Source organism: Pseudophryne corroboree, chromosome 1 (genome assembly GCF_028390025.1).
Source record: "Pseudophryne corroboree isolate aPseCor3 chromosome 1, aPseCor3.hap2, whole genome shotgun sequence".
NCBI classification, from domain to species: domain Eukaryota; kingdom Metazoa; phylum Chordata; class Amphibia; order Anura; family Myobatrachidae; genus Pseudophryne; species Pseudophryne corroboree.
The window spans coordinates 393,921,559-393,948,561 of record NC_086444.1 but is presented as its reverse complement, the minus strand read 5'-3'; the positions used below and the strand labels follow the sequence as shown (position 1 = coordinate 393,948,561).

The following is a 27,003-nucleotide window of genomic DNA, read 5'->3' as shown; positions in this document are numbered from 1 at the left end:
TCATTATGATGCATATGCCTGAAGTACTGTGTTACATAGACTGCACTTTATTTGGGGCAGACTATAGCATGCTACATGTTAATTATGCATCCTTCACCAGCTGGCGACAATCACTCTAGAGGCAAACATTTGAACCCCCCCTCCAGAAATCCTACATTTGCCCCTGCCTGCATTTACTCCTCTTTGAGAGGTGTTGGTGTCTTGTACAAATATTACATTACAATACCTCAAGGTTCAGTCTATATTGAGGGACTTCACATCCATGGAAATACTTCCAGTTACTATATATATTATCAGAAGTAGAGCTAAATGTATTGGCATTTGACTGTCAACTGTCAGCATGACAACAGTGCAGTTTTGTGTAGATTTACCAACTGGCCGTAACCCTAATCCTAAACCTAACCTTAACCCTAATTCTAACCCTAATCCTAAACCTAACATTAACCCTAATTCTAACCCTAATCCTAAACCTAACCTTAACCTTAATTCTAACCCTAATCCTAAACCTAACCTTAACCCTAATTCTGATCCTAATCCTAAACCTACTGTAACCTTAACCCTAATTCTAACCCTAATCCTAAACATAACCTTAACCCTAATTCTGACCCTAATCCTAAACCTAATCTTAACCCTAATTTTGACCATAATCCTAATCCTAACCTTAACCCTAATTCTGACCCTAATGCTAAATTTAAAATTGGCTAAAATCATTGTCATGGTCAACATTGTGAATTTTGATATTCTATCCATGTCAACATGCAGCATGTGACAAGGACAGAATTGCCATGGACAGAATATTCTGCCTGTGGACATGGTGCTCATAAACTGTACCATCTGTAATTGGGGTGCCTGGTTTGCTAATAGTTGTCATTATCAGTGAGCACCTGTACCTGCCACATACCCCTCCAAAAAGAGTATGTTTGTTTACACATAGGTCTGCACAGGTGAGAACACTCCATCACTTGCTGATTCCATCTCTTTGGTCACTGTGTAGAGCCAAACACAATATATATGACTCTGCATATGCACTACTAGCATGTGCCCACTCAGTCAGTAGATGCGCTTTGCAAACAGGTGTACAGGTGTATCTGTGCGTCAGCCCCCTATTGAGCAGAAATATAAAGAGATGTAGAGATAGATGACAATTTCAGGGTAAAATAACAATGTAATGTTACAGATGGAGCCTCGCTCATCTAGCCTTCTCTGCTGCACCTAGGTGCACCAAGGCTTATTAGCATAATCCTTTCATCTATTGTTCTCAGCTGCAATACAATACAGAGAGAACAATACAGCAGGGGATTAAGTCATTACAGCAGGGGATTAAGTCCGACTGCTCTGGCTCAATTAATCCTATTAAAGGCAAAGATGGGCAGAGCTCAATCTGTATATTCCCAGGCCTCAACATTTATTACAGCACGTCCAGAAACACGTAATATAGTAGTTTATTTTTTTTTTAAAGTAAGATAATACAAACTAACATAAAACACCTATATTGTATATCTATTTATATCAGGTAGCCACAAAGTATTGGTGATAACCAAATCAAGGGAATGAAAATATTGTATTGTGTGTTCAGTGCAAACATAGATATCTGGCCACTAATCAAATTCTTCATGGAAAATAAATACTGCAGCTACATTTGCTCAGGGACGGGGTGATGCCAGATTGATTATTTAATGCAGAGGCTGGCACACCTGCTAGGATTTTTAGTGCAGTCAACCGGGATTCCCTGTGAACACTTTCCAATACAAGCCACATTAAGTGAACACTCTCAGAAGGCACTAGGCAAACAAAAAGACTCTTATTCATTAATTCATTTAATGGATTTCCTAAGAGCCAGGAAAGACATTATTAAAGGGATGTGATCAGCAGGCAGTACCGTACAATAAAGCCATCTGTTAACATATAAATTATTAGACAATTATTATGAAATGGATTGTGTTAAATTAAAACATTATAATGGCTTTAAATAATAGTTTTCTCTTTCTCTCTACAGGACAGAGAAAACATGACACAACATTGTACTAAGTTTGCTGGACACTGGAAGGTGATTATATTCTCTCTAGACTAACACAGCTGCAGTCCTACTTAAGTACTAAGTGTTTTAAGGCGAATAACTGTATTTGTATTATATATCATTAAGTGGTAAACTATAGTAAATAGGAAATGTATTTAAGGGAGTTTGCTCAAGGATATTCTTAATGAGTGTAAGATGTGGTAAATGAACCATGAACTGGTTTTAAATTAGAATTCATCAAGCTTCATAGTAAAGCACTACCTATGGTGAAAATAGAGGACTAAGCACTTAAAGGCTCATGTTGAACTGAATATCATTTTCATCAAAATCACAAAATTTCACAAACATGCCTGGCCATAGATACAAGATGCATCAATCACGTGTGCTGTGTGCACCAGCTTTATTACAGAAGAAAGCAGCAGTATACGTGCCTGGCTTACCCCAGGAGAGAGCATTAGTGTATGTGTCTGGTTTACTCTAGGTGGTAAATTTACTAAGCTCTGTGTTTGCCCAAGTTGGCAAATGTGGGAGTGTTTAGGCATTTTTAAAAAACTCAGAAAGTTACTAAAGAACAAACAGGGGAGTGTTTGTTGAAATAGAAGTACAAAATACGGGTGAATATGGACATACGATCATATACACCATCGGCCAAACTCGGATGTACTTTCTATAGACAACACTGAAACACAGGAATTACCTAGAATCGTTTCAGCAAACACACCCATGAATTCAGCAAACTCGGATCAAATTGCCCTTTGAAATAGATGTCCTTCTCAGCAGTGTTTTGAGAGAAGCCTGCACGGATGCCTGCACAGACCAGTGAGATCCGTGCAGGCTTCTCTGTGAAAATAATGTATTTAAATGATAAAATAAATAAAAAAAAACCTGTGTGGGGACCCCCCTTAAGCATTACCAGAGCCAGGCTCTTTGAGTAGGTCCTGGCTCTAAACATACAGGGGAGGAAAATGACTGCGGTCCCCCTGTATTTAAAGAACTAGAAACAGGCTCTTAGACCGATCCTGGTTACAAAATATTGGGGTAAAAAGACGTAGGGTTTCCCCATATTTTTAATATCAGCACTGTGGCATTACCTCCCTGGCTATTTTTCACTAGCCAGGGAGGTAAGGCCACAGCCAGTGGACACATTTATATTGGTATATCTTCGGCCCATGTAGACATCCAGGGGTTAAAAAAACAATTCTAAACTGGCACCAATGGACATAGGACATCTATGTGTGACCACATAGATCTCCTTTCCCAAATGCCAGCCTCCAAGTGACTTCTGTCACTAGAAGCCCCGCCAGCCAGTCGGAGAGCCACATAGTGCGGCTCTGCTGATTGGCTATGTGTTCCTGTGCAGTCAGTCACCAGCTCCCATAGACTTCTGTGGGCTTTTTCTCCATAGAACCCTTTTGTGGGATCTGCAAATATGTGGTAAACTGCATGATCAGGTGAGGTCAATCTTGTGGTGGACCTCAAATGACCTTGCCTGACTTACATGAGGAGAGAGCATTAGGTACACATCTGGTTTACTCCAGGAGAGAGCAGTAGGGTATGTGTGTGGCTTACCCCAAGAGAGAGCAGTAGTGTATGTGCCTTGTTTATACCAGGAGGGGTGGTTTCACAGTAATACCATACCTCCCAACATTACTAACCTGTAAAGAGGGACACTTACGCCCGCGAAGCGGCCGAGAAGGGGGCGTGGCCTATGAGAAAGGGGGCATGGCTTCGCGGGAGAGCCCGCGATCGCGAACAATGCCACCGTTTTCATCACTGAGGGGCATGCTCAGCGCTCTGTGAATTGCTGGCATGCCCTCTCTCCCTCTGTCTCCGCTGAATAGACGCTGTGCGCATGCGCACAGCATGCGCACAGCGTCTGCGTCTGCACTGCGCATGCGCACAGCATCTATTCTCTGCTGCTCTGCGGAGACAGTTGGGAGGTATAGTCGGGACAGTTGGGAGGTATGGTATGGTAATACTGTAGTAGTAAGTAGTACTGTAGTAGTAAGTGCTTATATTACAGTACACATTTCATACACAATATAGTACATACAATACAGTACATAACTGGGCAGAGTAATTAACAACTAATAAAGTCACATTTACAGTACCATGCAAACACAAAAGACAGTTATAATTAAATTAAAATCAATGTGCACATCACCTTTAATAAAAAATGGAAATATGCTTTTGTGGACATATGAGTATACTAATGAGAATAGACTGCATGAGCCATATTACTAAAGAATTAGCATTTGAGCATATAGAGTCGAGCAAACACAAGTGACAGGCACATAAACATCTTCCTTGTGGTCAGCATAAGACACCGTCTGTGTGGAGAAACCCATACTGTATTTTAGCCACTGTCACATGTCCCCTCCAGCACCTGTCCCACCCTTCTACTGCAAAATGCACGAAGCTCAAAGTGTGTCCGAATGCTTCCCAGTCTGTGCAATTCCCTTAACTACAGTGGACAGGATAGCTAGCCATGAAATAGGGTTGTCAGTAGTTAAGGTGGATTGATCTACAGAAGTAGATTTAATTTAGTATAAAGCCACTATGGCAAAGTGCCCATGTCATTCAAATACTGATAGATATAAGTCAAATTGTGTTTTGTTTATAATAAAAACTCATCTATTGAAAATACTTATTCTTGTCCTGCATATCACGTTTAATATACTGATTTCACATGATAATATTGTCATTCATTTCCAGAGACGGCCCTAACCAATATGATGCCCTAGGCAAGATTTTGGCTGGTGCCCCCTAGCACCACCGCTGCTTCCGCCTCTGACCTTGCACCTCTTTTCTAGCACCACCACCGCTCATCCATAGCAGTCCTTATTTTGGTGTTTGTACCCCCTATATTTTAAATAGGAACAGTTCGCACATTTGGCGCATAGCCCAAAAAGGGGTGTGTTTGTGCTGGCAAGGGGCATGGCCACACAATAGTAACCCCAATTCCAATTACGCCACACAGTACTGCAACTTTATTCACATTTGATCATGCGATAGTGTCCATAATTCATATTACATCCCACAGTAGTAAAACTTTACCTTATAAATGTTACTCCTCACAGTAGATCCCCTTATTCACATTACATCACACTGAATTGCTCCTTATTCACAGTACACCACACCCTATTGCTCTTTATTCACATTAGACGACACAGTACTGCCCTTTCTATATGCAATGCCACATAGTAGAGCACCTTATACACATAATGCCACACAGTAATGTGCCTTACACATTATGACAACCTTTATTAATGCACTTTTACACATAATGTCCCTTACACATATGCCGCACATTATTAATGCCCTTATATACATAATGACACACATAGTGCCCCCTACACATTTGCTGCACATTATTAATGCCCCTATACACATAATGACACACATAGTGCCCCTTACACATATGTTGCACATTATTAATGCATTTTTACATGACACACATAATGCTCCTTACACATATTCTGAACACTACTGCACAACCAACCCACTCACATGCACACAGCACTCACACTGCCACTAACACTGTGACCTCTGCCTCTGCTTGGATACAGATGTGTCCTCATAAATCTTGCCTCAGTGTTAAAGTTGGGCACATTTTTTTTAATGAAAATGCATCTTATTTGCATTGCTATGTGGCTAGGACGCACAAGCAGCTTCTGCTGATTAAAATGATATGCAGCATGCCTATATACTGTGTGAGACTGTGGCTGTATCTGCATATGAAATGCTACACACAGAATATAGGCATGCCACATATCATTTTAATCAGCAGAAGCTGCTGATGCCCCTAGGCATATCAAATGCACTAGGCAATTGCCTAGTTTCACAAAAAAAGAAAGAAACAAATAATTCCAGCGCATCACAACCACCTAACTAATACAATTTGGTCGTATGTGTTGAAAAAAGCAGCTCTCAACTGGACAGTACTGACCTGTCCACCAACAAAACAGCACAAGAATGATAATATATTATCAGAGAGCGCATATAGCTGTATATATCAAATTTATTACATATAAAATAAAATAAACACATGTACATATAAAAAATAAACAATCAATTAAAAATTCCCCCTACTACAGCGGATTGAATTTGACCGGACACTTTTGCTATATCCAGATTTAAAGTTCTTAATACGACCTTATTCTCAATTTAAAGTCCCGAACAATATATACAGTCCTATTTAAGAACAGTTGATGATGCCTGCCGTTTTTATCCAGCTGTGAGCATTTTCACATGCTCTTAGAGATCTCCTTGTGTATCTGATAGACAGCCGGCTTTCCACTCCCGTTAATTGGTGCCGCAAAACGGCCAAGTGCTTTAGATGCTTAAGCTTTAGTATCCGTATTAAAGGACTTATACGTCCACTCTCACTGTGCTAATAGGGCCACATTGCAAGATTGTCCACTTTACTCAGGGCCAGGAGCGTGCCTGTTTGTTATCCGTGGACGGCCCCCGTTGTCGGTCTCATCCACAGTCGAGAGAAGGCACCTTTCTTTGTTGCGGGGTGCACCAGAGGATCTCTCAAGATGGTCAGCTTCCAAACGGACAGTAGTTACGAAGGATGATAGTCAACTGGATACCTCTGGTAGTAGGAAGGACGTCAATACAGAATAATCCCCAGTCCTTACGCGTTTCTCCGCAATTATCGGTGTGCGGTTTCGTCAAAACCGCACACCGATAATTGCGGAGAAACGCGTAAGGACTGGGGATTATTCTGTATTGACGTCCTTCCTACTACCAGCGGTATCCAGTTGACTATCATCCTTCGTAACTACTGTCCGTTTGGAAGCTGACCATCTTGAGAGATCCTCCGGTGCACCCCGCAACAAAGAAAGGTGCCTTCTCTCGACTGTGGCTGAGACCGACAACGGGGGCCGTCCACGGATAACAAACAGGCACGCTCCTGGCCCTGAGTAAAGTGGACAATCTTGCAATGTGGCCCTATTAGCACAGTGAGAGTGGACGTATAAGTCCTTTAATACGGATACTAAAGCTTAAGCATCTAAAGCACTTGGCCATTTTGCGGCACCAATTAACGGGAGTGGAAAGCCGGCTGTCTATCAGATACACAAGGAGATCTCTAAGAGCATGTGAAAATGCTCACAGCTGGATAAAAACGGCAGGCATCATCAACTGTTCTTAAATAGGACTGCATATTGTTCGGGACTTTAAATTGAGAATAAGGTCGTATTAAGAACTTTAAATCTGGATATAGCAAAAGTGTCCGGTCAAATTCAATCCGCTGTAGTAGGGGGAATTTTTAATTGATTGTTTATTTTTTATATGTACATGTGTTTATTTTATTTTATATGTAATAAATTTGATATATACAGCTATATGCGCTCTCTGATAATATATTATCATTCTTGAATTGCCTAGTTTGCCTATGGCCGGCTCTGGTCATTTCCATATACCTGTATATTATTAGTGGGTCACCTTGCACTATCCACAATTTGCAGCAATCAACATTGTGATCCTGGATAAACAGCCTGCTGCAACCCAGTACTTCACAGATATCTATTCCCTGAGCTCTAGGCTACATTTATATCTGTAAGGCAGAATGTTCTGCACAATAACATTCCCACATTCCTTGAAAAATGAAGCAGTTGATAATACAAAGTACCCTCTAGACTTAGGATGACATGTGGTGCAATTAGTCCCAGATACTGTGCAGCACTGAATGATACCATTAGTCAGGCAGATATGTTTTCTGCTGTCATTCACAGCATCTTTGGGGAAATCTTACATACGTTTCCCAATGCCGTCATCTTGCCTATTACTGTCACTTGTGCCCTTGCTTCATCCAGTGCTTCACACTTTACTTTCTAACTGCTTCACTTTCAGATTATTGTCTGGGATGAAGAATGTTTCCAGGGTCGCAGACATGAGTTTACATCTGAGTGCTACAACATCATGGAATCTGGATTTGAAACTGTCCGTTCATTTAAAATCGAGAGTGGAGCGTGAGTAAAAAAGGCTGATGACACTGTAATGATGGGGTGTATAGCTGCATGTCTCTGCAGGCTGCTGAACTATGACCAGCAACAGCTAAGAGCCACCATAGTGTATGCTGTCCTCTACTGTTTAATGGGGCATATCCAATTAGCCCAGCTGCTAAGTGTCAGCTCAGACCTATTGGAATGATTCCTGTATCCCCTGCGGTTTAAGTCCTGAGGGTGCACTTCCTCCAAGTGACATGAGCTGTGAGGAAAAGTCCGCGTTAGAATGCACCCTTGGGATTTAACACATGGGGAAACCACAGATTCCAGCATTTTACATAGAATCTATAGGATACTGTAAGATCACTCCTTGGGGGCTGCATCATCACTCCCTGGGGCCACAGCAGGAGGAGGAAGTACAGACGGGGAATACAGTGGGGCAGCACCCACATATGTGATATGATCTGGCCAGGTAATGCCCTCCTGGCTTCGGTTGTATCACATATGTTAGTGCCAGTTAAGTGGTAAAGGTCCTGATTTGGATTTGTATGCAAACCTGGTGGTATAAGTACAAATACAATGGTTTGGCGTCTGCGCATGTACCGAAGGGGTCCTGTGTGATGGGTGTACTATGATATACTAACGCTCGAGATCCTGGTGCCCAGGATACCGGCGCAGGGTTCCCGACCACCAGAATGCAGGCTGCAAAAGAGCCCCTTGCGGGCACAGTGGTGCGTTACGCGCACCACACTATTTATTCTCCCTCCAGTGGTGTTGTGGACACCCCAAGAGGCAGAACATTTGTCGGTATCCCGCAGTCGAGATCCCGGTGCTGGTATGCAGATCACCGGGATCCTGACAGCCAGGATATCGAGTGCCTCCCATGTGTGATTGTATACTGCGGCATTTAGGGGGGCCGCATGTCACCCTACTCCTTTGTAGGCATGCCGAGTCCAGGATCAGTGTCATCAGATTCCTGGACCCAGGAGAAGGATTCTGATGTGCAATCTGAGTAAGCTTTGGCTTATGCAGATTGGCTGAGGGCTGTGACCGATGGTTGTAAAGTTATCCGATGCTGCGTCTTCGATCGAGAGCGATTGTCATCAATTTGAAAAAATTAAAAATGGACCTTTAGTAAATAACCCCCCTAGTGTCAGCATTCATCTAGGTACTGGATGTTACACCTTCCCATGCTATGTCTAAATGTGTATATTACTGTAATGGTAATATTTCTTTAAAGTAAAAGTAGACATGATGCTAAAAATATAGGGCTGTGTGTGTCTCTAACCTATCCTCACTATAGGTAATGGAAATGCATGTAATTATAGCAAAGTGTATGCTGTATTCCCACAGCTGGGTTGGCTATGAGCACTTAGGATTCCAAGGTCAGCAGTTTGTGTTGGAGAGAGGAGAGTACCCCCGCTGGGAGGCCTGGAGTGGCAGCAACGCTTATCATGTCGAGCGAATGACCTCCTTCCGACCAATTGCCTGTGCTGTAAGTATAAAGTTCATAAAAATCCACAGGGGGGCCATGATAATTGTTTTCACTTACCATACACATTACTGTACAGGCTCCCTAACTGTAATGGGCTATGAATAACATTGTATTTAAATGACACTATTTAATAATGTAAGCTATAATACTGAAAGACCTACAATTAGTTTATTCTTGTTAGTATACAGATACTAAATAATTAAAAAACTTGTTTTCCTTAAAATAATATAATATTGAGTTAATATATTTTTATTCTGTTTGATTGATTTGGAATCACAATGTCCTGCACTGTTCGGTCTCTTTTGGAGACATCTTCATTTAGTTAATTATCTGGAAACAAAATATTTAATAATAATAATTATTATTATTATTATTTTATTTATATAGCGCTCTTTCTCCAATAGGACTGAAGACCTTTAACAGACAGAATGACCATAATAGATAGTAAAATGATCTGGCTTATGCCAGTATTTACACTTACTGGTTGCAGTACAGTAAGGGTATGTATACACAGGTCCCCAGCTGTATGCACAGGACCGGTATGTGATCACGGCGATGGGGATCCCGGCGGTCAGGCGACTAACGCTGGGATTCCGGCATCGGTATTCTGACCGCCGAGATCCCGACAGCCAGGATGTTAACCGCATACCGCAAGCACAGGCACAGTGCATCAGATTGTAAACCTACTGTACACGCTCACATTTGATCCCATAGTCATTATGTGGCCCAGTTACCATTAAATATTTCCAGCAAATTCACGAAAACACCTGTTTTTGGGGGATAGCTGCAAATATTTTGTATCACCCCCATGTATGGCAAAGGGTCCACTGCTGCAGTCTCTCCATTTCCGACAGCAGCTGCAGCCCCCTATAGGCTACACTGTGCAAAATGAGCTGGCAAAGGGTTCCTCTGGAACCCTCCCCAGCAATGGCTGCCACGACTGGGTGACCAGAGACTACGCAGGAGTACCACTAGAGGCCCGAATACACCATAGGGACTCGCTCCTTTTTGAGCCCCTGTCCCTGTGTGTGTTCAGTGATACATCCCGGCAGAATAATCGCATACTGTAATGTGTTTTTGTGCACTCATATCATGCAAGGATTGCACTGAGTATTCGATTATTGATAAATAGACCCCCTATATAGGACTCTATTCTCCTGTCTGAAACAATTGTTTATTAAAGGACAACTAATTTTTTATGCTAGAAAAATAACAAACCATTGAGAGAACAACAATTACAGTAGTTGCCATTGTAATTGCAGCAAATGATAAATACTTTTTTTGTATAATGTTTTACATCTAAATTATGTTTGCGAAATAGAAGTGCTTTACTTTATTGTTAGACCTTAACATTAGTATAAACTTCTACAAATATTTGTGTATGAAAGGACACACTAATGCACATTTAGAAATGTGCCCTGATGTATTCAAATGATACAAATATATTTTTATTTAACCAACATAAGACATATTCAGACAAAATAGCTGGACAAGACATAAATAAAGGTTCATCTCAGAGGCGTAACTGTAGGAGGCAACGGAGTCAGCTGACGCCGGGCTCCTGCTCTGAAGGGGAGCACCTCTCCGCCTGTTCCGTGTGTTCAGCAACATTAAGCAATTAAGTTAATTGACAGCAGCCGCTATCTCTTCCGACTCCCCCACTGGTCACTACACACACCCTCTTTATTATAGATAGACTGGAAGCAGATACCTTACTGATGAAGCTATTTGCTCCTATAAAGGAAGCATGAGAATTCTAACTATATGAAGTTATTTCTCTGACAGTTGTAAGTAACTTCATTATAGTTATAATTCTCATGCTTCCCAAGCAATAGTAGATATCTCCATCAATAAGGTGCATGCTACCAGAGTAATAGGTCGTGGGTTCTAATCCTGGATATGACACTTGCAAATTAATTGTCAGAGAAATAATCAGCATTATGAGTGACTCAGCAAATCTATGTAGTGTGTGGCTGGACCCTAGTACATAGATCTGCCTAGTTGTAACAGTTTTGAACTGACAATTCTAAGTAGCAGTTTCATATAGTTAGACAATAAAATATATACAGGTTGAGTATCCCATATCCAAATATTCCGAAATACGGACTTTTTTGAGTGAGATAGTGAAACCTTTGTTTTTTGATGGCTCAATGTACACAAACTTTGTTTAATACACAAAGTTATTAAAAATATTGTATTAAATGACCTTCAGGCTGTGTGTATAAGGTGTATATGAAACATAAATGAATTGTGTGAATGTAGACACACTTTGTTTAATGGACAAAGTTATAAAAAATATTGGCTAAAATGACCTTCAGGCTGTGTGTATAAGGTGTATATGAAACATAAATGCATTCTGTGCTTAGATTTAGGTCCCATCACCATGATATCTCATTATGGTATGCAATTATTCCAAAATATGGAAAAATCCCATATCCAAAATACCTCTGGTCCCGAGCATTTTGGATAAGGGAGACAACCTGTATATATATATATAAAAATTCCAAGCGATCCACACTCACGTATAGAATGTTCATGCTAGGGTGCATGTCAATGAAAAACAACCAAATAGGTCATAGTTCCAATATATCCACATAATCGGACAGCACTCACCAGACTTCATAAAAATAAGATCCTTTATTTAGACATGGGATGGTACAGATAGATCACATCGACGTTTCGGTCCGCTATAGGACCTTTGTCAAGATAAAAACACAGTGAACTGAACAGACATATATATTATTACAGGTACCCACCCACCAATCAGGAGGGAACCACCCACATTTACTAATTAATATCATTATATGCATTATCAGCAGAAGCAGAATAGTTATATATATAGCAATAGTGAGGTATTAATCAAGATGTGATGTATTAATCATAGCAACAAACACCGAACAAAAATAACATGTTTAAATGTCCAAAGACGCAGCGTGCGTTCCATAGCCCGACTAGCTTCCGGACCGTGAACCGCATTTCCGGTCACGTATCCCGGAAGCTTCGCGGCTCAGCGTCTAGTTTATAGAACCAACTGAACAGTGTGCATCGCAAGATACATAGGAGCGAGATGCAACCATATAATGTCCATGACTGGATCACAACTAAGCACCGCAAACTGCGGTGACCAATAGAGTACCCGTTTGCTTATTAGACTATTCTGCAAATAAAGTAAAACAAAGAGCAAATACTGAACTACTTTAGAGGGTGTAGTTTCATTAGCGTACCTTACTGAAGCGTACATCCGGCATGTTAATTGAACTTTTTATGGAAGAAAATGTTTCCTTGTGCAGCTAAACAGTATGTGACTTAAATTAACGTAGTCAGTGACACACATACTGTAAATAGGGCTGTTTTTTTCTGTGACAACCTATGTGTTACTAAACTACATATTACATTGGCACGCCAAAGGTTTGCACGATAATTAGGTTTTTCATTTATTATTTTCAGTAGCTAAGTACCCTTGGGTACGGGTCGTTGGGTCGACACAACTTAGGTCGACAGTCATTAGGTCAACCACTGATGGTCGACATGGGCATTAGGTCGACATGCACTAGGTCGACAAGAGAAAAGGTCGACATGAGTTTTTGATATTTTTTTTGGGTGTCGTTTTCTTCGGAAAGTGACTGGGAACCCCAATTAGTGCAGCGTGTCCCCTCATATGGCTCACTACGCAATTGTAGTCCACGTAGATCGTAAAATATGAAAAGTAAAAAAAAAAATGGAAAAAACTCATGTCGACCATTTGACCTGTCAACCTAGAATATGTCGACCTAATGTCCATGTCGACCTAATGCTCATGTCGGCCTTCAGTGGTCGACCTAATGACTGTATCCCCTACCCTTATCATCCAGGTGACCCCTAATCACATTTCTTCTTTTATATTTTGGACATGACATAAATACTGTAATAAGGAGCTCAGTCAGCAGCAGTCATAAGTTCGGAGGATTTTGGCTGTGCAGCAGCAGTGCTAGTGCATGTGCACAGGGGTCACAATGCGATCACATCCTCTCATTCAGATTGATAGCGGCGGGGGGGGGGGGGGTCTGGCATTGCATGGGCATGTTTGTGAAAACCGGGGCAGGTTCAAAGCATTTTCAGGGTGGCTGCATGACATCACATGCGGCAGCTGCAACCCTAAAAATGGTGGCGGACCAACTGCATATGCAGCCTCACTGCGTATGCTGGAGGTCATTCTTAAATTTTGATTCTGCAATTCGATCACAATAAAATTCTGATACTGTAATGCGATTGCGATCACAGGCAGTTTTTTTTTAGCAGAATCTGTAACTCATACTAAATAGGGTCCTAGGTCAATAAAAATGAGTTGTCTTTTGTAAATGTAAATAATACTGTCAGTAAAAAAAATAATGCTACACATTTAATAAAGCTAAATTAAACCACCCCACAAAAAAAAACCCACTCCTTTAAAGAAAACATACTCATACAGTACATGTTAAATGACATCAGTTCTACATTTTCAGCATTTGCTACTGTGTTATAGGTAAAGAAAAAGCAAAGATCTGCAAACATTGCTGCCTCTGCATAAGTCTATCTATTGTTCCAAGCAGGGGCAGGCTGGCAACTTCCAGCCTGAGGTGCAAATACATGCAAGTGGCCCTGGTCTGAAAAAGGGGGCGTGATGTAACAAAACGGGGATGTGACCATAGAGGGTGAAATCACACATTGTCCCCCACAGTAATAAACACTTTGCCCCACACAGAAAAAACCCTCAAACACTTTGGCCCCCATAGGAAAAACCTAAATCCCATTGCCCCACACAGGAGTAAATCACATTGCCCCCACAGGAGTAAAACACATTACCCCCCACAATTTTTTAGAGTCTTCTCTGTACATAAATACACTATGGTAGTGTGCACTGAGCAACTTCTGAATGACTCACTGATAGGACAAGATATTCTATTGTTCACTATAATCCAAGTATGCTAATTTTCTCCTCATGTTCAACATGCGTTAAAACACAGTAAACATTATATATATATTACTTTAATTCAACTTGAATAAAAGCATAACATTTCCAATAATACCTATACCCCCACAAGTTCAGAGTCAATAGCAGAAGGGCATTGGGAAAAATTTACTTATACCAATGCTGCTGCTAAGCATGGGGCATTTTATATTTTACAATAGGTCGTAGTGGAGTTTTGACTACATTCTTACTGTAGTATTACAGTGCATCATTTATTTATCCTTAGTTTATATAATAGTAAGGGTGGTATGTAGTATGCATCTCATCTACTATATGATACTTTCCGCCACTTATCGTGTACATATCGGCATGAATAATGCCAGTATGTATCTAGAAATGCGATTAGTAAGGCAAAGGACTACTCTCCTGATAAGAGCTGTACTTTGCGATCACTTGACTTCTGGGGTTAGGACCCAGGAGTTCTTCTGCGCATATGAGCAGAATGACGCTGGTGACCACGGGGGGTGAGGGTTTTCTGGGAGGGATCCCTCTAAGGTGGAAATACAGAAAAACCCATGGGTTTCTATTGGGTCTCGCAATCTAAAGAGGGTGTTAAGGCCAGTACTCACTGGTCGATGGCAGAGAGATGTGTGCTGAGCGAACCGCTCAGCACACATCTCTCCCGGCGCTCAGCACAGCGCGATCTGTGCTGAGCGGGCGGGGGGAGATGGGGGGGCCACTCACTTCACCCAGCGGGTGAAGTAAGCGACCCGCTAGATTGGCCTGCATGCAGGCCAATCTAGCAGCAGCGATAGCGATGCGCGGGGCTGCGCATCGCTATCGCTAAGGGGGCTACACACGGAGCGATCGTGCTTAAAATCTAAGCAATCTAGTCAGATTGCTTAGATTTTAAGCAGCGATCGCTCCGTGAGTACCCCCCTTTACTCACCAGGTCCAACATCCGGAATGAATAGCATTACTTGGTACGTATGGGAATGCTGCCAAAATTCCCCAAACTGCATTTGGACACATTGGCCTTATTACATCCTGGCCTACAAGAGAAAATTACTGCAGACCTTAGGAACTCCTATCACTTACTACGTATTAAATCTATTGTATAACCATCATATCTTTAAAATACTAGTTCTTACTACATAGCATAAGTTACAGTTTTCATCTCCAAGCTTACTTTGACTATTGTTGAATTGTTGTAATATTAAGATTTCCATATTATTTATTAAGAACCATCGTGACTGTAAGATGGCCATCTTTGAGAAGGAGAACTTCCTGGGAAGGAAAGGAGAGATGAGTGATGATTATCCCTCCCTTCAAGCCATGGGCTGGTGTAACAATGAAGTTGGCTCTTTCCGTGTCCAGTCTGGCGCGTAAGTCATATGTGTAGATTGCATGAATTATGTTTTGTAGCAATGGCTGTTGCTTGCTGCATGACACAGACGAAAGAGATTTTTTTTTATTTTCATTATTTTGTCCAAATCAAGTTGTGGAATAGGTCATTTTGCAAACGTATCATTTTGGATATGCAATCTTACTCTTGTTTTTGCTTTGGGTTCCGGTATAAAAGATAGATAGTGTCTAGTAAGACAGTCAATAGATAGACACCATATGTTAGACAGACATTAGGTCGACAGGGTCAAAAGGTCAACAGGGTCAAAAGGTAGACAGCACAAAATTGACATTTTGTACTGTCTACCTTTTGACCCTGGTAAGGGATTGTTTTGCGAAGAAGCAAAAAAGAAGAGGACTATTATGTCTCTCAGGGGCACACAAGTGTGCCCCTGAGAGACATAATAGTCCTCTTCTTTTTTGCTTCTTCGCAAAACAATCCCTTACCAGTTTGCTTTTGAACTAATGTCTGGGAGCACCACCAACCTTGATCTACTTCAAAAGCCTTAATAGGCGAAGTCAGTAGCTTTATGTTGGTCTCAGTATATTTACCTTATATGTCATATATGTTATATAACAATTGAATGACAATTAGTGTACAATCAGGACCAGTGCAGATTCCAGAAAAAAACCCCCACCCAATATACCTTTTGACCCTGTCGACCTTTTGACTCTGGTCGACATGGTCAAAAGGTCAACCATTTTCATGTTGACCTTTTGACCATGTCGACCTTTTGACCATGTCGACCTTTTGTACTGTCGACCTTTTGACCCTGTTGACCTTTTGACCCTGTCGACCTAATGTCTGTCTAACATATGGTGTCTATCTATTGACTGTCTAACTAGACACTGTCTATCTATCAAACGGATACCTTTGCTTTGCCATTCTTGCATAAATTACCATCTCTGACTAAAGGTGGGACCATGGAAGTATATTCATTGGCTATATATGTAGTGTGGTGGTTGGGATACGACTAAAAAACAAGTAAGAACATGGTCAGGAATATGCAATCTGAGAATATTTTATGGAACAGTTATGAATAGATTGCTCACCACTACTGCATCCTAACCCAGTGTCACAACTAAGGGCCTGAGCTGATGGGAGGCAGCCTCAGTTGTAGGGGCTGAGATGTACCGGAACCTGGGAGGTTGTATCAGACCCCTGGACATGTAAGTAACATGAAGAAGAACCGCCCGAAGGCGTGACCACGACAACTTGAATAAAAGTCAATGATGTTTATTTATGACAAACTCCATACATCACAGTAGCAGTAAAAGAAACATAAAAGTCAGCAAAGAATAAATACAGTTCCTGGGAACTACAGGGTGGCAGGAGCCACAGGGCACTGGTAGTGTGAGATAGTTCTTATAATCTTCTAGATGGAAAGTCCTTAACAGGCCCGACTGTAGCAATGGAGATAACCCAAGATTGTACCAGCTGGTGTTCCAGGAAAAGCTGGGCTGCTGAAGATAAAACGGCTGCTGTGGATACTGGCTGGAACCAGACTGTTGTTGGCACGGAGTGGATACTGGCTGGAACCAGTTAAATAATAAATGAACTTGGAAGCGATGAAATATGAGCTGAAGTTAGGAGTTTGAGAGCGGTGAAATTATAATACCGGTGGAGAGTGGTAAACTGTAGAAAGGACACCGGCCCTTTAAGAGAAGCTGTACTCTGCTGGAAGCTGGGCTGGAAGCAGGTAAAGTTGTAGCTGGAAACAGATGAATCCAAAATTTATCGGAGAGTCAGGCTACACCGCAGGTGGAATGCTGGTGCGGGTCTCTATGGTGGAAGTCTTGAGACAGGAGCTGGAACCTGGAAGACAATCACAGGAGAGAGACAAACAGGAACTAGGTTTGACAACCAAAGCACTGACGCCTTCCTTGCTCAGGCACAGTGTATTTATACCTGCAGCAAGGAAGGGATTGGCTAGGCAATTATGCAGATTAACAATACTGACAACAGATTGGAGTAAATGATCAGCTGACAGAATCCAAGATGGCTGCGCCCATGCAGACACTTGGAGGGAAGTTTGGTTTGTAATCCATGTGGTAATGAAAACAGTAATGGCGGCGCCGGCCACTGGAGACAGGAGGCGCCAGGCTGACAGATGCACATCCAACCACGCGGACACAGCGGAGGCCGCGGCTGACGTAATCGCCACTCAGACACTCTGCATGCAGAAGTTCAGGGACGGCGGCGGAGGCCGCGGGAGACGCCATGCCAGGTGTAATATGGCGTTTACTGTGACAGCGTCCCAGAGTGACAGGAGAGGATACAGGAATGTACACATCAGGATAACAGATGGGATCCGGTCCTGGAGCGCTGAGCCAGCCTTAGGAGGCATCTGATGGGTAAGAAATGGCGTCCAGATACCCGGATCGTGACAGCACCCCCCCCCTTTAGGAGTGGCCCCAGGACACTTCTTTGGCTTTTGAGGAAACTTGGAATGGAATCTCCGGACCAAGGCAGGAGCATGGACATCAGAAGCATTGGTCCATGAACGTTCCTCAGGACCATAACCCTTCCAGTCAATAAGATATTGTAGTTGACCGTAACGGTGACGTGAGTCCAGGATCTTGGCCACTTCATACTCAACGCCTCGTTGAGTTTGGACTTTCGGAGTTGGAGGAAGTGAGGAATGAAACCGATTCAAGATCAACGGTTTCAACAGGGAAACATGGAATGTCCTGGGTATTTTTAAGAAGGGAGGCAACTGGAGTCTGTAAGCAACAGGATTGATGACTTGTTCAATCTTGAAAGGACCGATATAGCGAGGTGCAAACTTCATACTGGGAACTCTTAACCTCAAATTCTTCGTGGATAACCATACCCGATCACCCACCTTGAGAGCAGGAACTGCTCGACGCTTCTTATCCGCAAACTTCTTGTACCTGAACGATGCCTTGAGCAGAGCTGATCGTACGCTCTTCCAGATATTGGCAAACTGATGCAAGGTGATATCCACTGCGGGAACAGAAGTTGCTGGAAGCGGTTGGAACTCAGGGACTTTAGGGTGGAATCCAAAGTTAGTGAAGAATGGTGTTGAAGCAGAGGAAGAATGATACTGGTTGTTATGACAGAACTCGGCCCAGGGAAGTAATTGAACCCAGTCATCTTGAGAGGAGGACACATAGATGCGGAGGAAGGCCTCCAAGTCCTGATTCACCCTCTCGGTTTGACCATTGGTCTGAGGATGGTAAGCCGTGGAAAACTTTAGCTTGACTTGGAGGACTTGACATAAACTTCGCCAGAATTTGGCTGTGAATTGAACTCCTCGATCTGAAATAATTTCTTCAGGAAGACCGTGGAGTCGGAAGATCTCTTGTATGAATACTTGAGCCAACTTGGAAGCTGACGGAAGACCGGTGAGAGGAATGAAGTGTGCCATCTTGGTGAACCGGTCAACTACCACCCAGATGGTATTGAACTTGTTGCACATGGGTAAATCTGTAATAAAATCCATCGACAAATGGGTCCAAGGTCGACGGGGAACAGATAGTGGAACCAGTTGCCCCGCAGGCGACTGGCGGGATACCTTATGTTGAGCACACTTTGGGCAAGATGCAATAAACTCCAAGACGTCCTTTTTCAGAGTTGGCCACCAATAGGACCTAGAGATAAACTCCATGGTTTTTTGGATACCTGTATGTCCGGCAAAACGGGAAGCATGGGCCCAATGCATGAGCTTCTTCCTTAGCATCGGTTTCACAAAACTTTTCCCTGATGGGGGCGTAGAGTCCATCTCTACCGTGGAGAATGCCAACGGATTTATAATAGGATGCTTGTCTGAAGACTCTGACTCATTTTCTTGCTCCCATGAGCGGGAAAGGGCATCGGCCTTGCGATTCTGAGAGCCCGGACAGAACTGGAGTTTAAAGTCGAATCTGGAAAAGAAAAGTGCCCATCTGGCCTGACGAGGGTTGAGACATTGTGCGCCTTTCAGATATAAAAGGTTCTTGTGGTCTGTAAGTATGGTGATTGAATGAGAAGCTCCCTCCAACAGATACCTCCACTCTTCTAGAGCGAGCTTGATGGCTAGCAACTCCTGGTCGCCAATGGCATAGTTGCGCTCGGCTGGGGAGAACTTCCGGGAGAAGAAACTGCAAGGGTGTAAATGGCCATCTTTAGCCCTCTGAGATAACACCGCTCCTACTCCAACGGAGGAGGCATCCACCTCTAAGATGAAAGGAGAGTCGATGTCAGGCTGTTTCAGAACAGGCGCAGAGATGAACCTTTGTTTTAAAAGATGAAATGCTTGCATGGCTTCTTCAAACCACTTGGACGGGTTAGCACCCTTCTTAGTGAAAGCAGTAATAGGCGCCACAATGGTGGAAAAGTCTCGTATAAACTTTCGGTAATAGTTGGCGACCCCTAAGAACCTCTGGACCCCTTTAAGGGGTTAAGGGTACCGGCCAATTATGGATTGCTTGTAGTTTCTCAGGATCCATCTCTAGTCCGGAACCGGACACAATGTACCCTAGAAACGGAATGGACTTGACTTCAAAGACGCACTTCTCTAATTTGCAATAGAGATGATTGACACGGAGACGGGACAGAACCTCTTTAACCCAAAAACGATGTTCCTCTAAATCGTTGGCAAAAATGAGGATATCGTCTAGATAGACCACGACATGACGGTATAGAATGTCTCTGAAGATCTCATTGACAAAATGCTGGAAGACAGCTGGAGCATTGCTCAATCCGAAGGGCATGACGAGGTACTCATAATGTCCGTCACGGGTGTTAAAGGCGGTCTTCCACTCGTCACCCTCACGGATCCGGATGAGATTGTATGCACCTCTCAAGTCCAGCTTTGTAAAGATGGTAGCTCCGCTAACTCTGTCAAAGAGCTCAGTAATCAGGGGTAAAGGATAACGGTTCTTGATGGTAATGTCGTTCAAACCTCTGTAGTCGATGCACGGCCGCAGACCACCATCTTTCTTTTTTACAAAAAAGAAGCCTGCGCCGGCTGGGGAAGAAGAAGGTCGAATGAACCCCTTTGCTAGGTTCTCTTTAATGTATTCCTCCATAGAATGCGTCTCAGGCAGAGACAACGGATAAGTTCGGCCTCGAGGTGGAACCTTCCCTGGAATGAGATCAATCGGGCAGTCCCATTCTCTATGAGGAGGAAGGATATCAGCAGAAGCTTTACTGAACACATCCGTGAAATCTTGATATGGAGGAGGTGGAACATCAGACGACCTGGGGGAGGAAGAACAGACAGGCAATACTTTAAACAAACATGTCTCAGCACAGGAGGAACCCCATGCCAGGATTTGCGTAGTCGTCCAATCAATTGTAGGATTGTGAAGACGGAGCCATGGAAGGCCCAGGACCACAGGATGTGTGGCTCTTGGAATCACTAAAAAAGAAATAAGTTCGGAATGAAGAACTCCCACTCTCAGACGAACTGGTAGAGTCCTTAAAGAAATAACTGCATCAAAAATTTTGCTGCCATCCACGGCAGTTAAAGAAATGGACGAAGGAAGTCTCTCGGTGGGTAGGGACCACCGTTTAACATAGGCTTCGGTAATAAAGTTCCCAGCTGCTCCGGAATCAAGGAGGGCAATGACGTTCCGATAACGTTGAGCAACTTGAAGCGAGACTGGGAGATTACAATCTTGAGGAGATGGAGAGGAGATCATTACTCCTAGCCGGCCCTCTCCTTGGCGAGCTAGGATTTGGAGTTTCCCGGACGTTTGGGACAGGCATTAATGGTGTGAGACGGAGCTGCACAATAAAGACAGAGAGACTCGGAGAGACGTCTTCGGCGCTCAGCAGGAGTTAAACGGGAACGGCCAATTTGCATGGGCTCATCTTTAGTTGGTGACAGTTGGCGAGGAGGAGGAGCAGAAGATTTTGGAGCAGATGATCTTCCACGCTCAGTTGCTCTCTCTCTGAAACGTAAATCAACTTTCGTGCAGAGTGAGATTAGCTCATCTAACTTAGAGGGTAAGTCTCTGGTAGCTAACTCATCTTTAATACGCTCAGATAAGCCATGCCAGAATGCAGCATACAGGGCCTCGTCGATCCATGCCAGTTCGGATGCCAGGATCTGGAACTGTATCAGATATTGTCCTACAGTACGTGACCCCTGGCGTAAACTGAGAATCTCGGATGAAGCTGAGGTTACCCGGCCTGGCTCGTCGAAGATGCGCCTGAATGTTGACACGAAGGCAGTGTAGGAAGATAGCAGGGTGTCGGACCTCTCCCATAACGGTGATGCCCAATCAAGGGCTGAGCCACTGAGAAGAGAAATAATGTAGGCAATTTTTGTACGGTCACTGGGAAAATTGCCAGGTTGTAGCTCAAACTGAATCTCACACTGGTTGAGAAATCCCCTGCAGAATCTTGGAGATCCGTCAAATTTTGCTGGCGTTGGAAGATGAAGACGTGGAGCAGAAATGGGTAAGGTGGGTGGGGTTATAGCTGGAGTCACTGTGGTTGACGCACCAGACGCGCCTGATCCACGGAGAGTTGTCTGAATCCCATCCAGCCGAGTAGAGAAATCCTGGAGACAGCGGATGATGTGGCCCTGTGCAGCCTCCTGATGTTCTAGTCGGGCTGCCAGTTCTTGCATCGGCCTGGCCTCTTGATCCTGGTCTCCGGCTGGATTCATTAGGTCGGTGCTTACTGTCACAACTGAGGGCCTGAGCTGACGGGAGGCAGCCTCAGTTGTAGGGGCTGAGATGTACCGGAACCTGGGAGGTTGTATCAGACCCCTGGACATGTAAGTAACATGAAGAAGAACCGCCCGAAGGCGTGACCACGACAACTTGAATAAAAGTCAATGATGTTTATTTATGACAAACTCCATGCATCACAGTAGCAGTAAAAGAAACATAAAAGTCAGCAAAGAATAAATACAGTTCCTGGGAACTACAGGGTGGCAGGAGCCACAGGGCACTGGTAGTGTGAGATAGTTCTTATAATCTTCTAGATGGAAAGTCCTTACCAGGCCCGACTGTAGCAATGGAGATAACCCAGGATTGTACCAGCTGGTGTTCCAGGAAAAGCTGGGCTGCTGAAGATAAAACGGCTGCTGTGGATACTGGCTGGAACCAGACTGTTGTTGGCACGGAGTGGATACTGGCTGGAACCAGTTAAATAATAAATGAACTTGGAAGCAATGAAATATGAGCTGAAGTTAGGAGTTTGAGAGCGGTGAAATTATAATACCGGTGGAGAGTGGTAAACTGTAGAAAGGACACCGGCCCTTTAAGAGAAGCTGTACTCTGCTGGAAGCTGGGCTGGAAGCAGGTAAAGTTGTAGCTGGAAACAGATGAATCCAAAATGGATCGGAGAGTCAGGCTACACCGCAGGTGGAATGCTGGTGCGGGTCTCTATGGTGGAAGTCTTGAGACAGGAGCTGGAACCTGGAAGACAATCACAGGAGAGAGACAAACAGGAACTAGGTTTGACAACCAAAGCACTGACGCCTTCCTTGCTCAGGCACAGTGTATTTATACCTGCAGCAAGGAAGGGATTGGCTAGGCAATTATGCAGATTAACAATACTGACAACAGATTGGAGTAAATGATCAGCTGACAGAATCCAAGATGGCTGCGCCCATGCAGACACTTGGAGGGAAGTTTGGTTTGTAATCCATATGGTAATGAAAACAGTAATGGCGGCGCCGGCCACTGGAGACAGGAGGCGCCAGGCTGACAGATGCACATCCAACCACGCGGACACAGCGGAGGCCGCGGCTGACGTAATCGCCACTCAGACACTCTGCATGCAGAAGTTCAGGGACGGCGGCGGAGGCCGCGGGAGACGCCATGCCAGGTGTAATATGGCGTTTACTGTGACAGCGTCCCAGAGTGACAGGAGAGGATACAGGAATGTACACATCAGGATAACAGATGGGATCCGGTCCTGGAGCGCTGAGCCAGCCTTAGGAGGCATCTGATGGGTAAGAAATGGCGTCCAGATACCCGGATCGTGACACCCAGCTTGCAATCATTGCTGGTAATGCAAATGGCACATTTCATGGGGAAAAAAACCCCCAAACCAAGGTATTGAGCTTTACACTTCAAACACACATCAGAGGCACTTTATCAATGCTGACCATGCTTGTATGTATCATTACACTAAAACTAGCCCCCTCCAACGAGAGCTTGAGAGAATCCTTCTGAGAGCAATCAGTCACACAGTGTCTTCTACAGATAGAACTCTACCAAACCAGAGACCAAAGCAAAACAAGTGTCACTGTAGTCACAAGAAATGGAGTATTTTAGAAAACAATTGATGAAAAAATATTTAGGCTGATTTATGACCAGCAGAGCAAGGCAAACAAACATCCAATAAGTACTGCTGGATACAGATGCTATTCTCATACACAGTTCCTCTTCTTTCAGTTAATTCAAATATCAAATACAGAACTGGATGTATCAAGCATCACATTCCTACTACATACATAGCGGCGTTAAGAGTTAATAAGCGATGTCCTTTGCGATGAGAGGACTTCTGGATTTATGACCCAGTATTCCTTCTGAACATGTGCGGCTGTTAGCCAGCACTTGTGCAAGCCGTGTTGGACACTGGGAGAGATCCAATAGGATCCCTCTCAGTGTACAATATGGAAAGAACCCCATAGATTTCTAGTATGCAACACCATCTGTTGCATTATGGGTCCAAACTCAAGAATATATTGCATTCCGGAGCTTGGTACAGATGGGAAATGCGGCCAAAACCAGAGAACTGCAGTTTTCAGAGTCTTGACCACATTTTGCATTTAGTACATCCTACCCACAGTATATTTGTGTGTACGGATTTGAACAGCACCAGTCACATTTCAAACCCAGCTACACCTACTGATTGCAACTAAGCATCTATTAGCACAGTGACACAATAAATAGATGGCTATCTTACAGCACTGACGTCTTGGGTTCAGTTCCCAACAAGGCCCTATTTGTGTGGGGTTTATATGTTTTCCCTTTGTTTGCGTGCATTTCTTCCAGGTGCCCTGGTTTCCCGCCACAATACAAAACCACACTGCAAGGTTAATTGGCTTATGACTACAAAATAACCCATTGTGAGCTCTACTGGGGCAGGGGCTGATGTATATGACTAAATTATCTCAGTACAGCACTGTGGAATATGTTTGCATTACTGTATATAAAATACCTGATAGTAATAATATGTTTTCTTAATTGTCATCATATTGATCATGATAGGTGCTATCTTTTTGCTAAAGTGGGGTAAATCATGAGAACACCGAGTAGTGTGTAAACTTGCGAGCCTCGCTTTGTTAATAAGGAAACACCATATCACTTGGTTAATGAGTCTAAATGATAACATAACAGGAATTCGTGCTGATTATTAGTTTTGATAATATTGAAAATAATGATATCCTGTAATGAAATGGTTCCAACACTTCAATTCTGCCTCTTTCTCATTTCTCATGCTGTAATACAGCCTTTAGCCTATATATACTGTATGTATATATATATATATATATATATATATATATATATATGTGTATATATATACATATACTGAGAATCCTGCACTCTCCTTAGTAATTTAATTCACCTTAATACTTTAATACATAACTGGATAAATAATGGGGTTTTAGTTCATGAATTGTACAACGCATTTAAGCTTACAGCCCACATCAAGGGACCACAAGTCCTACTCTATCACATACATTTTCACATAGATTTCTTGGAAACATGGCACCTGCTGTCTTATAGGATAGCTGTCTCATATATATATATATATACATACCTGTGAGAGGCAATATATATTTCAACAAATATTCTGGATTGTTTGATTATAGGTTTGCACATAGTCATTTAGCATTGATCTCGCTCATTATTTCTCTCTCCCACCTATCTAGCTGGGTGTGCTACCAGTATCCCGGTTACCGTGGCTTCCAATATATCCTGGAATGTGACCGTCACTCAGGAGAGTACAAGCACTGGAGAGAGTGGGGATCCCATGCTCAGACCTTCCAGATCCAATCCATCCGCAGAATTCAGCAGTAACTTTTACATGCAGACATGTATTTTAACTTGAAATAACAATGAACTAAGTTTAAAGAAAATAAAGATTTTTATCACCTGTAATCGTTATTGGGTTTTTATTGCACGAAATATAAATAGGGAAAACAATTCTGGAAACATGTAAAGTACATAATGGCTCTTTGGTGTATCTATTGTTGGTGCACACACTACACACCCTGCACCCATGTAATTATACTCACCTCTCGGGAGTCCCGCATCAGCATAGTTGCTGAGTTTCTGGCTGGCAGCCAAGTCGCCATAGCAATGGGAGATGGGGCCGTGGCTTGGTATAGTGGGTGGGGGCAGGATGTAATGGAAGAGGTTGTGGGTGGGAGTGTGGCTTCATGATCACATCATCACAGCCAAGATTACCGCCATTGCACAGCAGGGGGCATGGCTATAATGATGGGTTTCAGTGTGAATCGTGTCATTGGCCACCCGGCCCACCCACTTTGGTAAGTGGGTGGGCGGGTGCAGGGGAATCAATCTGGAAGACTTGCCTACCCCCCCGAGGGGCCGGGAGCGTCACTCAATTTTGCAGGAATCACTGGGAAAATGGCATGGCAAGCATTTTCCTAGAGCTTTGCCCATGTGTAGAAGAGAAGTCAGGAGGATCATGGTGCAAGTGTCATGTTCTAGGAGACCTGCGCATGCGTGATGGATTCAGAGAGGAGGCCGCCTTTCTGAAATCTGTCTGTATGGAAAATGTTATGACTGTTAGTATCAAGGGAGGACCATCTGAGTGACGTGATGAGTGACACAGCAAGAATAACTAAAATGAAGCTCCTGTATTAATTCCTATATCAGCAATCGTGAAGTGAAATTGCAACAGCTGTGAGATGTTCATTTTTGCCGTTTGTGATGCTCGCAGGGCCGGAGCTTCCACTAGGCAGCTTTAGGCAGCTGCCTAGGGTCGCCGGGACCTGAGGGGGCGGCCTGCTGCAGCTGCCTAAAAAAGGTAGCATAGTCCTACCTTTCACAGCCACTGCAATCCCCCAGAATGCATATCTTACAGTAGCCGTGACTGCTAAGCTCCCGTATTGCAGCCTCCAGCTCCACCTCCACCCGGCACAGGCAGTAACTTTGACAGCTCCTGGAGTCCTGGCTGGGGGTGACATGGAGCACTGCTCTTCATTCCAGGCTCTTTCACAGACTACTCAGTTCCAACTCTGCACTGCAGCCTGCAGGT

The 27,003-nt window shown here is 43.4% G+C and overlaps 1 protein-coding gene across 1 annotated transcript; it reads left to right on the top strand.

Moving 5' to 3' along the window:
- The first annotated feature begins 3,945 nt into the window (after nucleotides 1–3,945).
- On the top strand, nucleotides 3,946–25,864 carry CRYBA4 (crystallin beta A4). The gene is made up of 5 exons (XM_063913309.1): nucleotides 3,946–3,979; nucleotides 7,880–7,998; nucleotides 9,328–9,469; nucleotides 15,639–15,781; nucleotides 25,649–25,864. Exons 2-5 carry the CDS (start codon nucleotides 7,949–7,951, stop codon nucleotides 25,794–25,796), a joined length of 483 nt encoding a protein of 160 aa, XP_063769379.1. The 5' UTR covers nucleotides 3,946–3,979; nucleotides 7,880–7,948; the 3' UTR covers nucleotides 25,797–25,864.
- The last annotated feature ends 1,139 nt before the right edge of the window (nucleotides 25,865–27,003 follow it).